The 15,114-nt window shown below is 38.7% G+C and overlaps 1 protein-coding gene across 2 annotated transcripts; it reads left to right on the plus strand.

The window, feature by feature from the left end:
* Positions 1 to 1,499: 1,499 nt before the first annotated feature.
* TMEM33 (transmembrane protein 33) lies at positions 1,500 to 10,482 on the plus strand. 2 transcript variants are annotated; one of them, XM_065060787.1, is made up of 8 exons: positions 1,500 to 1,641; positions 1,725 to 1,789; positions 2,931 to 3,025; positions 3,451 to 3,638; positions 4,589 to 4,656; positions 5,432 to 5,565; positions 7,216 to 7,299; positions 8,681 to 10,482. In XM_065060787.1, the coding sequence occupies exons 2-8, from the start codon at positions 1,733 to 1,735 to the stop codon at positions 8,808 to 8,810; spliced, it is 756 nt and encodes a 251-aa protein (XP_064916859.1). In that variant the 5' UTR covers positions 1,500 to 1,641; positions 1,725 to 1,732; the 3' UTR covers positions 8,811 to 10,482. The 2 variants fall into 2 exon arrangements, with proteins under 2 accessions (XP_064916859.1, XP_064916860.1); XM_065060788.1 differs by having other exon boundaries at positions 1,557 to 1,789.
* The last annotated feature ends 4,632 nt before the right edge of the window (positions 10,483 to 15,114 follow it).

Consider the following 15,114-nt stretch of genomic DNA (forward strand, 5'->3'; position numbering starts at 1 on the left):
AATATTCAAAGCCTTAATTTTGTTTTAGCATAATGTTATGCATTTGAGAACATCCAGCAGACACACTGAGAGCCCTAATTCTCTCGTGCTGTTTATACACAGTGTTCTCCACCCACACAAAAATGGTCCCAAAACAGCAGGTAAATCTTGTGCCTACTTTGCAGCCGCTTTAGTAAGAGAAGAGTGGCTGGGAAAAGAAGTGGAAAATCAGGTTCTGCATCTTCAATTTTAAAAGTGTTAATCAGCCTCAAGCCTTAGTTTACTTGTAATTGTTATGTTATTAGAATCCCTATCAGCTGACTCTCATTTTGCTCCTTCCCCATCACCATACTTCATTACACATTCTCCTGATGCCTTCCCAAGTCTCTTCCCATCAATCTTCAAGTTTAATCATCACAAACCAGAGATGAGGCTTATTGTGGATGTTGATTCCAACATCCTTGGTCACAAAAATATGTCTTTTTTTGCTGCTAAAGAGTAATTGAAAGCACCTGGGAATGATTAGAAACCGGAGCAGATGGTTTGCTGTCCTGGAACCCATGCTGCCAGAAGGGGGAACCTGCTGCACATCCTTGAGAGAAACTTGGGAGTACAAACCACACGAGGCTACAGGAGCTAAAAGGCAAAGGGGTCTATCTCGAGGCCCTCAGTTTATTTTATTTTACTTTGATATCACTTCAGCCAAGTTATACTAGATTTACAGATGTCCAGCTGAGAACAGAAACATGTTCACATAGCTATCTAGCACCATTGAAAAAAAAAAAAAAAATCACACCATCCCCCCAAAACCAAACCAAAAGACCAATACTAAGACAAGGGTCAGGTTAATGGAGGATTAACCTTCCCCAAAATCTTGCACATCTCATATGTGACATGTTGCAGAGTGAGCAGGAGGCTTCCACTTTGTGCTATCCGGCTTGGTCCTCCTGTCAACATTGCTGGTATACCAGTACTTGATTAAAGCTCCTTTGCTTTCGTGTTAAATGATTAGAGACCAAAGACTCCAGAAACTTACTTCAAAGCTTCTGCATTTTAATTTAATAGTGCTTGCAGGATGTTTGGGCACATGAAGCTTCAAAAAAGCTTGCTTTTTTTTTTTTTTTTCCTCCCTTTTACATTATAGGGAACCAGTAACACCCAAAACACCACCTGAGGCAGGATGATATTTAATTTTTATTTGGATAATTTTTGTGTGACACCACCATGACACTACAGCACTGGGGAACTGGAGAGCACCGTCTGAGACCTGGGACATTACGATTCTTAAGTCTGTGTTTCGGTAAGTGACTCTGCAAAGCCTGCCTGGCCGTCGGTGAGCAAACGCTCTCCAGACAGGTGCCCAAGTGAGCACTGATACCGTCGCTGTCACAATACAGAAGAACCTCTTTGAGAGGAGCAGTGGCCGGCCCCGCTGTAGACAGCAGAGCCCCGGGGGCCGGAGCGAACCTCCGCCCCACTCGTGTCCCCTGGCAGCTGCAGCCCCACGCCACCCCCGACAACGCCTTGTGACGCCGCCTGGGGCGGTCGCAGGCGTCACGTCGCCTACATTGCCCGGCAGGCCCTGCGGCCGCTGGAAGTGACGCCCGGCCGGATCCGGGGAGTGCGGCGGTGTGTGGTGCTTGGCCATTTGTGGCGCTTGCGGTGGGTCGCGGGCGGCCGGGCCGGCAGTTCGGGCTCGGGAGGCGGTCGCCCCTGTCCCTGCTGAGGCGCTTCTCTCCCCGCAGGTGCAGCCATGGCAGACTCCACACAGAACGGGCCCATGCAAGGCGGGGCCGGCGGCGGAGCGGTGGTAAGCAGCGGCCCGGCCCGGCTCGGCCGTGCGGGGGGCAGCAGGCCGCGGCGCCGGCCCGGCTCTTGCGGGGAGAGCGGGAGCATCCTGTGCTGGCCACGATGCTTTCCCGGTAGCGCGGGCACCCCTTGTGCTGCTCGCCCAAGCAGGGGAAAGCGGACCTTCCACTTGCTAGATGAAAACGTGTTGCTGCTGCGCCGCCGTTCTGGGAAATGCCTCAATCAGAACTAATTCTGTGCGGCAGCAACCATGTGTCTGTGGTTATATTACGTAAGTTAGGAGATGACGATATGAAGGCGCTTTCAGGTTAGGTTAATTTCTGGTCACTTTAATAAAAACGGTCTACGAACGTGGAGGAAAAGAGCAATGTTCAAAAGCAGGTTCAAATTCGGAAAAACATCTTGAGCTCTTTCAGGTGAAAGGGAGCTGATATTTTGTCTCTTAGGCACCTACTGTCTCAAAGCATGTGATGTTAGAGCCATTCTGGTACCGAGACCGCATCAGGTGTGAAGAGGACTGTGATTAAGGAGAGCTGCTAGATTACTGTTAAAAGTTTGGTTGTGTTGGGTTTTTTGTGGGTGTTTGTGGGTTTTTTTTCTTCTTGTTATTTTGTTTTTTTTGTGGTGTTGTTTTTTGCAGCCAAGAATATGTAAGCCAAAATGATGCTACTTTTCTTATGATGTAGCTATGCTAAATCTCCCAGACCCCTTCTGTTTTCCGCCTTCATAAGAAATGTGATTTAGCCCTAGGTGTGTGAAGTGTATTTTAAAAGGAAACTTAAAGGAATAGATACGAAAGTCAGACCTTGCATGATGCCTTTTGGAAGCTGGCTGTCTTGTGAGGTTGGTTTGTTCAGAAAAGCTACCTCCACACAAGATCTTACTACTGTGTTTTATTACAGTGTACAAAGGAGCCTCTTGATTATGAGACAGCCAAGCTGTTTTTGATGTTTAACATTGTATGAGTCGAGTTTTATACAGATGAGAAAGATGCTATTTGCTTCAAGTTATGATTTGATTCTGTTCAAGGTTGGAGAAAAACTTACAATTTAATATAGAACAGAAGAATGTTCATTGTATGCAAATATTAAGATATCAACATCTGTGGGGGTTGTTTTTTTTCTTTTCTTCCTCTGATGTAGCAATTTCTGATGGCTAACAAGCTGGATACAGCAATGTGGATTTCCCGCTTGTTCACAGTTTACTGCTCAGCTTTATTTGTCCTGCCTCTTCTAGGGTATGTATTGTAATTTTGTAAAATAGCATTAAATATTTGCAAAGTAGATATACTCCCTTTTCAAAGAGTTGTTTTCCATGTTAGGGTAAATTTTTGTTTTTCAGCCTACTCGAGTGATTTCTGTAAGAACAGTTTATTAATTTTAGGTTGGTTTGAAACACTTGTAGACACGTTTGGAAAATGTAAAGTACTGGCAAATGTGTGGTTTTATCTGTGGTTATGGAGTCATATATTGAGTTGGTTTACCTTTGGCAGCTGCAGTAAGTCGGTGTTACAAGTTTTTGAGTTGTATTTTGATAATAGTGCTTGTGTATGATAATAGAAGTACTTCAGGTGTTGTGCAATTGTGATGCAATTCTCAAGGGTGGAAGACTTCTGAGCAGGGGCTTGGTTCATATGGTAACGCCTCCTTTGATGGTTTGCAGGTTGCATGAAGCAGCGAGCTTTTATCAGCGTGCCTTGCTGGCTAACGCTCTTACTAGTGCCCTCCGACTACACCAAAGGCTACCGCACTTTCAGCTTAGCAGGGCGTTTCTGGCCCAGGCCTTGCTGGAGGACAGCTGCCACTACCTGTTGTACTCACTTATTTTTGTGAATTCCTACCCTGTTACAAGTATCCTTTGCTTTGGTCACCCTGGTGATGTTTTTAAATATCTTAAAAACTTGATTCTTCTCACCACCTGTGCCGTGGGTTGAAAAACTAGTTTAAACTAGAATATGTTTGTTGTTCATAGAGAATATTCTGTGTAAAATAGGAGAGGCTTATGTTGATTGATCCATACTCAGATTAATTACCTCTATAGTGCACTGCAGTCTCTGCGTACTTAGGCTTTCTTTACCTGAGACTTTGGTGGATTTTATGACCAGCCTCAAACGATACTTTGAGAAGTTGCTAGCTTTCATTTATTACCAGTACTGAGTTTATATGTGACTCCTCACTGTGAGTAGGACACGTATAATGTAGAGAGATAATTATACAGTAGTAGCTTTTTGAGATAAGTTATTAAACAGATGAAGTCTTCAAAAAAAGACTTAGTCCTGTGGCCTGTCAAAGGTGATGTGTAAGAACCAACTTTTCTTTTGTGCCATTTTGTGTATATGCTTAGTATCCTACTCTTAAAATGTTTCTGACAGAGGCATGTCTATGTTCTTGCTCTCTCAAATCTGAATGGCTGGCAACTGCATGTTCTTTGGTAGAGAAATGCATTTTGTAGCATCTCTTAATTAAAGTATTATTACTACATGTATTTGATAGATCTTAAGTAGTAACCTCACACACGTCTTTCCACGCAGAAAGAATGCACTCCAGCAGAAATGCACTGATGTGTAATGGTGTATGTTGTACTTTTCCATACCTACATATGTGCATATTTTGAAGTTAATAAAAACGTATAGTGAAGAGGTGGAAGAAGCAAAGAGCTATAAATACAGATGTTAGACATATACATGGTTTAATACAGCATAGATAATTTCAGCCAACCATCAAGCTGTTACTTGTGTGTTAACATCACGGAGAAATGAAGCACTTGTGCAGCCTATAATTTTCCTTATCGCTTGCTTCAGTGAGTATTTTTCCAGTTCTGCTGTTCTCTTTGCTTCATGCTGCCACGTATACGAAGAAGGTTCTTGATGTAAGTATGACATGCTTTTTGATACAATTAATACTGCTGGTATTCTTGGGTTTTATAAACAGGTTTGAGTTGCAGCTATGGTTTCCTTTAGCTACGCTAGAGGAGTTAAAGTGATGTTGTAGTATGGAATCTCAGCACATGGAACATGAGAAGTCTTTTTTTATGTTGGTGGTTTGTTTTTTTTCCCCTTCTGTTATGACTTAACCATGTTGGAGTTGACACTAGTTGTTTTTCTTCAAATGTTCTTTGAAGGAAGCAAAAGCTGTGTAGTGGTTACATTGAAACTTAAGACATGCTTTCAAGCTAAACCATAGTCCGTGAAATTGAATGTTCTGTTTCAGTAGTAAAATAACAAAATGCAGGGCGAGGCTAGCAAGGAAAATACTTGCCATTGGACTTGCTGTTCAGTGAACTGCCTTGTGCAGCTTCATGCAAGTCCAACCTTTGGTCTTCCTACCCGGGCTGTCTTGCTGCCATAGGTGCTTCCTCCTAGTGGGCAGCATAAGGCTCATGGCCTTCTCCCTGCTGTTGAACCAAAAAGGGTGTGGAAGGGAACTGCAGCACCTCGTGATTTTAATTGAACTCTGTGTAATTGCAGAGTTCCAAGCTTCCAGTAGTTTTCCTTGAGATACTGATCTGCATACCTTTAAATGACTTAGTCTTAAAATACTTAAATGAGTTATAAATGATAATTGTTAGTATTTTGATTTCTCTGTGCTGGAGAAGTTGGGTGTAACTTGTATGTTTTCTCGCAATCTTTTTTTCTTCTTCAAAGGCACGGAGTTCAAATAGTTTGCCCTTTCTGAGAAATCTTTTAGAGAAACTGAATGCTAATCAACAGAATATTCTAAAATTCATTGCTTGCAATGAGATTTTCCTGATGCCAGCTACAGTTTTTATGCTCTTCAGGTAAGAATTACCATAAATATTTTCAGAATTAGAAACTTGCTATGTGGGATTACTTTCTGTAATTGAGTTCTCTGTGGGTCATAGATCTCCATGTGTATGGTTCTGGCTGACCAAGGCTTGAACTTGGAGCTACATTTATTTGAATACTAGATTTCTCAAGTTGGTCCATCATTAAATCAAAAAAGCATTAATTCTGATATAACTAAGCACCAAAAATGCTTCCCTGTCATAGCATGGGTGACATTGTTGGGTTAAATCAAAGTTTTTCGGGCCTTTAACTCGTGTTCTGCTACATTGTTCATTTAGGTTGATGTAATATAATTGAAAGTGAACTCTTATTTTTTTTTTTACTATTAGATTCCATAAATTAAGGTGGCATGATATTTCATTCTGCTAAAAGTGTGCAAGCAGGAGTAGGTTATGTCCTTTTTTCTATACAAGTTGTAGCACAGTGAGAACATTTGTCTTGAGTGGTCTCACAGGCAGCAGAAGGGAGGCTTTACCTTTGTGGAAGCTGACAGAATACATCATTTGTCTTTAATATGTCAGCTGAACACTTAATTGCTTCAGTCCTGAAGGACTGCATTTCATTTAAGGCCATTTACCAACTGAGAGATGGATACTCTCTGTATCCAATATCTGAAACATTGAAGTATTTAAAACTTCTCTTTAGGGTAACTCCTTTTTCTTTTTTTTCCTATCTCTATGGAGACTTTAGTATGAGAAGTGTTGCTACTTTGGATACATCATGTAGTAGATAACGAAGCTTATAAAAGATCATATGCCAAATTTTAAAATTGTGTAATGGTTAAGTGCAGTGATTGTGAGAATTTGTTATTCAAACTGCCCTAGCATATATAAATGCTTGTAAAAACTGTACAGGTGCAAGATTTTCTCATGTAGTTCACTTTTATTTTCACTTTGTTTTTTCTTCTGGGTAAAGATATTGCTTATGCTTGAATGTGTTCTAGTTACTGGGACTGTCATGTTAAACTTCAAATAGAGCTTTTTAATATTGTGTTATATAAAGAAGCTTCAGTCATTGAAATTACTCATGGTATTTCTGTGCTTTGGTATGTATGGTTTCTATGCTACCCTTTCACTATTTTACAGCACTTTCATGTGAAACAGCAGTTTTGTAAAGTATCAAAACCTAATTTCATTTTAACTGAAATAGTCAGATATTGGCTTGACAGTAATGTCTCAATACATCTATAGTAGTGTCCAGCGTGTACTGGGAAGTTTTGCGAAAGATACTAGAAATGCAGCCCGTATATTCAAAGTGCTACGATGAGGGCTGAAAAAGCTTGCTGTACCTGGACTATTTATGTCAGCCAATTTCTGTGCTTGGCCTGCAAGCTTTTTCTTAATACTGAACAGGCATCCACCACCACTTCTGTGATTCTTTGTCCACCACCAGAAGTGAGATATACCAAAAACTTAAAGTGCTGTTCTTGTATTGATTTTATATTAATTAAAAACTGCTTCATTGAACACTTCTATTCTGTAATGTTTCTGCTTTCCTAAGTGTAAGTTTGTGTACTTTTTCTTGTCACATGTAGATTATCTGAACCAATGTGATCCCAATGTAGCCTTTTTGATCCTAAGGAGTTTGATCCTAAGGAGTTCTACTTCTCTGTTCTCTTTCAGTGGGCAAGGTAGTCTGCTTCAGCCATTCATTTACTATAGATTTCTCACATTACGCTACTCCTCTCGGCGAAATCCGTACTGTCGGTAAGCGTGAAGTTGATTTTGGAAGTTAACATTAAACTGCGTAGTCTTAGGCATTCAGAAATTTTTCATTCTAAAATGAATGCATAACTTATAATACTAAATGTGCAAATGGTAATTATAGAATGTGGAATATACTTGGATGCTAAAAAAAATACCCAACTAGCTGGTTTAAGGCTACGTTTATTTCATGTAACTGAACCTCTCTAAAATGTACCACCTTGAGTGGGAGGTTTCAGAACATGCCTTTGTAATTAAAACTATGCTTTGGGAGAGGAAAGTCTTTTAATTGTTCTGTGACCATTTACCAGAAAGATATTCTTATTTTAGATTCCAGGTCTGTCTGAGGCTAAGTCTGTACGTGAACAGGCACTTACAAACTTGTGTAATGCTGAGAGAAAAAAAATCTGTGGGTGATCTTAAGCATGTTCATTACTTCCTTTAGTTAAATTCTTAAGTCAGGTTAATTATAACCGAAATAGAGCTTTCTTGATTTTGTTTGAAAGTTGGTCAAATCAATGCTATGGCTTTGAAACCATAAATATTTCTATGAGGATTTGCTCAGAGTAGTGCTTTCTCAGAACTTTTCTTATTACAAGCATTGCATAGGGTAAGATTTTGTGAACTTTCCAGTATGATCACTACTTGATTAGAAAATGTTTTGCTAAAGTACCAAGTAAGTGACTTTGGCTGTCATTGTATGCAAAGACAGGTCTGAGAATCATAAACTTGATTGCCTCCTATTCCTCACCATTTTGTAAGAGATCAATTGCTCCATCTTAGTACATGGATTTTTTTTTTGTTTTGTTTTGTTTTTTTTTTTTTTTGTTTAACAACAAATATCTACAAAGGTGCTTTACTACTTTGGTATCTAAAATAACTTAAGTTTTGCAATATTCAAACTAGTTTATCCAAGATGTTCTGGCATTTATGTGCTTTCAAAGGAAATTGGTGTTGTGGGTTTTATTTCTCATGTCTGTCTTCTAATTGTTGCTTCTAGAGTGCGGGGTTCTTGCATTCTGTCAAGAAGCAGTGCAAACACACAATTACCTCCCGACTCCTTACACTATTTCTGATGGAGCATTACTTTTCTTTAGTGCTTGGGGTTTGTTTGTTTGTTTTTCTTGAAGGTAGAATTCTGCTGGTTTTATATCTGTACTTACCTTGAACTAAAGTTAATTAAAATGTTAATGTTTAAAGGATAAGAATTCTGAAGCTCTTGCAAGATACTGCAACACTGAGTTGATCTAAAGAACTTGCTAGCTAGAGTTTGGGGGGGGGGGGGGATGTGTTGAGAAAAGTAGTGAATGAAAAAGATAGATTTAGATTATACTTCTGCTAAATGCTATAGGATTTTAAAACTCTCTTTAAATCTGATTTTCAGGACTCTCTTCACCGAGCTGAGGATTGTTGTTGAACACTTAATAATGAAGCCCTCATGCCCTGTTTTTGTAAGAAGACTATGCCTCAGCAGCATTTCCTTTATAAGCAGATTGGCACCAACTGTTGCATAGCCAGATTTCAGGTCTCCTGTGTTTTGTGAACATTATGAGCAGCTGGTACTTCTGCTGATGGTTATAAAATCCTGGTTTTACACCAGTCTCACTCCAGGCTGTATAAAAATGTGTATATGCTTTTCTTGGAGATAATATGAAGTTTAGCATATCAAAAGCAAGTCATGGAAACTTAAAATTACTGTGCTGTATTGGTAATTGGTGAAAAAGAGTAGCTGTGTACTATCCAAAACATGCCCGGTCATACAGAATTGACTTTTAGGAATCGAGGATTGTTTGAGATTGATTAAAACTTTTAGAAGTCTGTGCTCAGTAGGCTTCTGTTAGTTTGATCTCTAGATTCTGTAGGATGTCTCCAGTGGATAGCAGCTGGTATGCATACCTATGCAATATGCTTTGGACAGTGTTCTGCTTATTAGATGTATCTGTAGAGCCATTTTTTCTAAATTACTATATTCAATGCAAAAAATATGGCCCACTTTGAATTTCACAAAAGAGATTAAAATCTATCAAGCTGACATAGTTAACACCTTTTCTGAACGAGATGCTGTTTCTGTTTGCAGTACTTATAAAGAACTCTTCCAAGTTTCTACCTTGTGAAATAGTCTTCATGTTGTTGGAAGAAATCTCAACACTCTGATCGCAGGAAACTCTGTGCAGTTATCTTGCCATAACAAGATGTTTTACCAAGCTGCATTGCTGACCTGTGGGCTTTTCAGGCAAAACTGCAATGCTTAAACTTTTAACCATCTCTTAAGTGAACTAATCAATGTAAACTAAGTAACTTTTGCAGAATCGTTGCAAATTTGTTCTTGTTTCTACACAAATGTGAAACTGCAATAATCCAAGCATGTCAGCTTTTTAGAAAATTAATCAGTAGCTAGCTCTATATAAATTGTTCTTACGGTTTCTGAGACTCATTGTGATGGGAAATTTGCATAAGGGATTGTACCTGTTTAGGCAGCTCCTGAAACAAATGGGTGTAGGATTTTTTAGCATAAATCTGTCTGACTGATCTGAAGCCAGTGTCATTACTACAGAAATGAATATTAAATTGAGTGCTGATTATGTATTCACCCAGCAGCTGGAAGGTAGGTCATGGACAAAGAATATTATCTGTCTGAACACAACTGCTTTCCGTAAATTCAAGGCAAAGTATTTGCCTAGTCTTCTGTAGTTAATGTTAGTATTCTAATTGCATAAAGTAAATGGGTTTCATTGGCCTTTTGTAAATTTCTATAGCACTGTACTTAACTATTCTTCCTTGGTCGGAGAAATGTTAATGTGAAACACTTTTGAAAACAGTCTTGAAGCAAAGTATTTTCCTGTAACTATTGAGTTATCTTGTTTGTGATGTGGATATCATTCATATTTCCCAGTTGTATTAGTTTGTTAGATCACAGCCTGTATTTATAACCTTATTTTTTGCTCAACCTCTTGATACTGATGAACTAGTTGGTAATTGAATATGATATTCTTTGACTACTTGTCTTGCTCTCTGAACATGATTAGCTATTTATAGAACACTTGCACACTGCAGAAGCAACTGCATGCAGTAATGCTCTACAGCTGCTAAAGACTTGCAATGAGATTCACTATATGTATATCCTGTAATTTGAGGATTTTATAAAAACTAAAATTTCTACTGCAATAAAAGGAGTGTTAAATGTAATTTGCTAGGCTCTTCAAGCTTATTTTCTCACTAACAGAACATACTGACATACTTGCACCTGGAAGTTGAGCAGAATGCTGTCCCGTGCGTATGTGTGCATGTTCTTATATTCCCAGTGCTGCTTCTGAATTAGGACATAACGTTCAGTGCGTTTCTCAATTATTTTATAGAGAATTTTTGCCTTCTAAAGTGCAAATATTTGACTCTCTCCTTCAAAATTTAGCCCAAGAATGAGCGCAGCAACAAAGATACCTAATCAGAGCAGAAATCTAGACCTAGTTATCATCATTTCAGTTCTTCAGCACTGTTCTAGACCCTCTTTTTTGTTATGCTGTATATTTTTGAGTTGTGACATCAGACTCTGTTCAGCTCTTTGCACCACTGTGATGTAAAAATTCATTTAGTCATCTGAGTTTGTTTCCCCATACTGAGAGTGGAAGGCAAAGAAATACTCTTGTAATTAATATAAGCAAAATAACATGTTACTTCTGAGCAAATTTTTGTGGTGTAAAACTGCTGTTATGGTGCAGTCTACTGTTCCTGTAATTGTATGCTGTTATTAAATTAGAGAGGAGTCTAAATTGGATATGATGTATTGAAACTAACTGAAGGATGCTAAGTCTTGAGATCCAACTCTGTGAATGGACGAAGAAGATTTAAGGAATAAATGAATGAGATTGCAGTAAGTAGAGAGTTGGAAGACAGTGCCATGAAGCAGAGCTTACGTGGATTTCTTGTTAACTCTTTCTAACTAGGAAAAGTCTTAAAGAATCAAGAGGAGGAATATCTTTCATAAATGGGATTTGATTTGGCTAGTAGTATATTCTTGGATTTGCAAGGAATTGCTTGACAAGTTAAACTTGGATTTTACTTGTGGCCTGGTAAAACTTACCTCTTTATTGTGCCAAGAAAACATGGAACAATGGCATAAGAATAACTTCCAAACAAATCTAGCAACTGACCTGCACTCTGCATCAACTATGCTTTTTACTGTAGCCTTTAGGCTGCCTAAGTGATAACACTGTTAAGTTTACTCGTTGCTGGCAAAACCACTCTGTCGTTGCGCCTGTTTCCTTCCCACAGTTTGTGACTGCTTGTATACTAATGGTACAATTAAATGCACGAAATGCTGGTTGTGTCCTGATAGGTTGAGATTTTTCTGGTGAAAAGAGCTGTATGTTCATGCTGCCATTCTGTGATGTGGGGGATGTAACAGAAGTCTGTGGTAGTAGAGAAATTTTGCAGCTGACCATAAAATGCCTGCCAACCTCAAATGTGAAGCAGAGGATTTTTTTGTCTTGCTGAAAGGTTGTCTACCTAATGTGGTTATCACGTGTACTGGTGTAAATCACACCTGTGATTGCTTTTATCATCTTGGCTTTCCTGAGCTAAAGTGCTGCTGCATAGGTTCTGTGGGTAGATCTACTCCTTCCTGTGCTCAAGCTTGCTGTAGATCCAGTGTGAGACTTCTATTTTCAGCTGTAGTTGAATGAAATACCAGGACACATTTGGTCTGTTGGAGTGGCTAATGCCAGTTGGGATTTCTTACATACAAAGTAGTCTACTAATGCATCCATCCTTTCTTTTATTGTCTTTTATTTAATTTTATATTTTATTGTCATTTTTGTGCTGTCAGTTTTATGTTGTGTTGGCTTCTTTGATGGATGTTCAAGGGGAGCAATATCTGTTAATATCTTGTTACATGTTAAGGATTTTTTTTTTTTTTTAATGTAATCATGAACCGCTATTTCTTCCAACAGTTTCTGAGCTGCTAACTATATATGTGATAGTAATGTCCAAACAAACAAGATACCTGGTTGTTTTGTACAGTCTGTCTTGGAACTCTTTATTGTTAGGCACCAGTATTGTGACATTTGCTGTACAGATCCTTCATTAATTAAAGAAGTGCAGTTCTTGCCCATTTTACAGACAGAAATGGAAACCTGATTACAGACAGCATGGAAGACTGATTTGCCTGAGGTGATATAAGAGCTCTGGCAGAGGAGGAAATTTAAAAAAAAAAATAAAATAAATAAGCATCTGAGGGGAACTGTGGTTTGTTTCTACACCATATAGGATCATGTGGTCCTGTTTCCAAAATGATACTATCTGCTGCTTAAACAATTTCAAAAAGTACTGTACCTCACGGTGCTCAAATTAAGGGTAGCAAAGACCATTGAGCTAGAACAGCGCATTCTTTTAAAGCAGTGTCAAAAACTGATTCCTGTGTGCAAGAGCCTAGATATGGGCCCTGGTATTGTCATCTTTCTGGTCAAGAGAAATAATGCAACAGAATAAGATTGCAAATGTTTACGTACTAGATGTTAGAAGGGTATGCTGATCTGTTGTAATTGTCTGTAATTTTTTAATTGTTGCAGTGCAAGTATTTATGGTTAAACTATACTGAAATTGGTTAGTGTATCTCTGTACTGTAACTTTTCTTATGCTATATTTTTCTTAAAATCACAGCAAGAGTCAGGCCTTGCTGTTTTAAATCACCTTCTAAGGACAGAACCTTAAGCCATCCTTTATTTCAAAAACGCATTATCAGTATGGATAATGTAATTTAATCTTAAATGTGGATTCAAAAATATCTTTTTCTAAAATGTCAACTTCACTTATTAACTTTTCTGCAGAAGCTTGCTCTGTGATAATAGCAGATATTGTGCAGGTAAGGGAGTTTCATTGCTTAGTTTTGTGCCATCCAGATGGTACAAACTTCTAAAATGAATTGGAAAAATTCATCTTTTACTTGTATTCAAGGACTGAGGCACAAAATGCTAATGCAAGGGCTCAGAGGGGAAATACAGTTCTCCTGCATATTTGAGAAAATGTGAAGCCCTTTCAAGAAAATCTAATAAACATAATAATCACAGGCTGCTGACACTAAGGAAAAAGCACCTCATTCGCTCTTTCTTTTATGCAGCAATTTACTGGTCCCTACTGATTTTCAAATTGCATCACTGCAGTAAATTATCCCTGCCAGTACCTGTGAAAGAAAGCACTGGGATCCATATTTGTTTAGTGCTGTGCTTAAATCAGCAAGAATGATAAATTTGTTGGTATGAAATTGGAAATACCAAGGGCTTTTCTCGGTGAACTAGCAGGTATCTCCATGTGTAATTTATCGTGACCCTTTTTCACTGTATGTGCTTTGTATGTCAAATATTTATTTCTAAACAAATTAAATTGTTTTCTGTATTGATATAGCTACAGTTTCGTTGATGTTCTTGAAATCAAATTGTATATTTATTTTTCTGGATTTAAAATATTACCAATGTTGTGTTGCATAACAGCACTTGTTAAGTTCTAATCTCCAAGTTTGAGTTAGTGACGAACAGTTTTCCATGTTAAGTGTTCTAGACGTGTGTTTGGTTTGTTACGTGTGTGTTGGGTATTTTGTGTGTTTGTAACAGTGTAGGATGCAGTGAGCTACTGCAACTTCCCATTTGCTTTTTCCAGAGAAAAAGGAAGATAAAGCTGTATATGAAAGCCAAAGCAAGCCGATCCCTGTCTTTAAGTCATTGGAGCCATGCTGCTTTACACATGGCACAGCTAACACTGAGTCCTGTGAAAAAATGTACCTACTTGTTCAGTTTACTGCTGTATTTTCAATGCAGGTATTAACAGAGAAAGTTGACTGTACGCTTGTATTTTGACAGGAGTCCTGTCCCTTTAACCTTAAAAGAGGTTGCTTTCTATGATTACATCCTACTGCCTAAATAAGTGCCACTGCTGAAATGAAAATAAGTTGTAGCTGGTGCTTCATTACTTAACATTTATATCAATATAATAGTAATAATTCAGTTTGCAGCTAGTATGCAAAATTGTAAACCAGTGTTGTTAATAATGTGACCCAGTGTTACTCTCTTGTGGGCCAGGCCTAGTTAATTTGTGCTGGCACGCTAAATAGCTGACTTCTGCTCAACCCCATTGCCCACTAGGTGGGCTTTATTCTACCGCAGCGAGCTACCACCACACAGCCGCAGCTTTGTAGAAGCAGTAGTGTGGACTGTATTCTGAGGAATGACTTTGCTCTTAAAAGAAAACAATGCTTAATTTGAGTTCATCTCTCTTTATCCCAGTCTCCATGTGCCTGACCATGGTATCAGGCTTGTGAGGTGAGTGAAGTGTTGTAGCAGTCCAGACTCCTGTCTGGGGTGAGGAATCTGGTTTCCTTGAGAACAAGTGCAGATCATGGTGTTTTCATTTGTGGTGTGTTTTCCTGTGTGTGTTCACTCATGCACCTTTGCTGGTGCTAAGAGCGACAGTATGTTGGATGAAGACGACGCATCAGTTGGTTGAGATATTTCACAGGAAAATTAAGCTGAAAATCAGAAATGACAAAGATGCAGGGCTAGATTATCTGCAAAGGTTAAGACAATGTCAACTATGGTTTTCAAAAAGGTAGAAATGTAATAGAAGGAGATGGAAGAACAATGGGAAGAAGAATGCACAAGAGTTCAGATCTATGTGATAAAAAGATGTATGGTAATCCTATTGGGTGCTCTTGCATTTACAAACCCCAGTTCACCATTCATGGTTTTATGCCATCAGTATCCTCTGGATAGTACTTAGTTTTCTAGCTGTAAATTATTTCCAACTTAGTCTCTATTAAAATACTCTCGGAAT

Source organism: Columba livia, chromosome 4 (assembly GCF_036013475.1).
Source record: "Columba livia isolate bColLiv1 breed racing homer chromosome 4, bColLiv1.pat.W.v2, whole genome shotgun sequence".
Lineage (NCBI taxonomy): Eukaryota > Metazoa > Chordata > Aves > Columbiformes > Columbidae > Columba > Columba livia.

Bases quoted from the DNA above. Each gene is read 5' to 3' on its own strand.
- TMEM33 (XM_065060787.1), top strand. From the start codon at position 1,733: ATGGCAGACTCCACACAGAACGGGCCCATGCAAGGCGGGGCCGGCGGC. The intron at 1,790-2,930 runs GTAAGCAGCGGC...CCTCTGATGTAG, and splicing joins GGGCCGGCGGCGGAGCGGTG to CAATTTCTGATGGCTAACAA. The intron at 5,566-7,215 runs GTAAGAATTACC...GTTCTCTTTCAG, and splicing joins ACAGTTTTTATGCTCTTCAG to TGGGCAAGGTAGTCTGCTTC.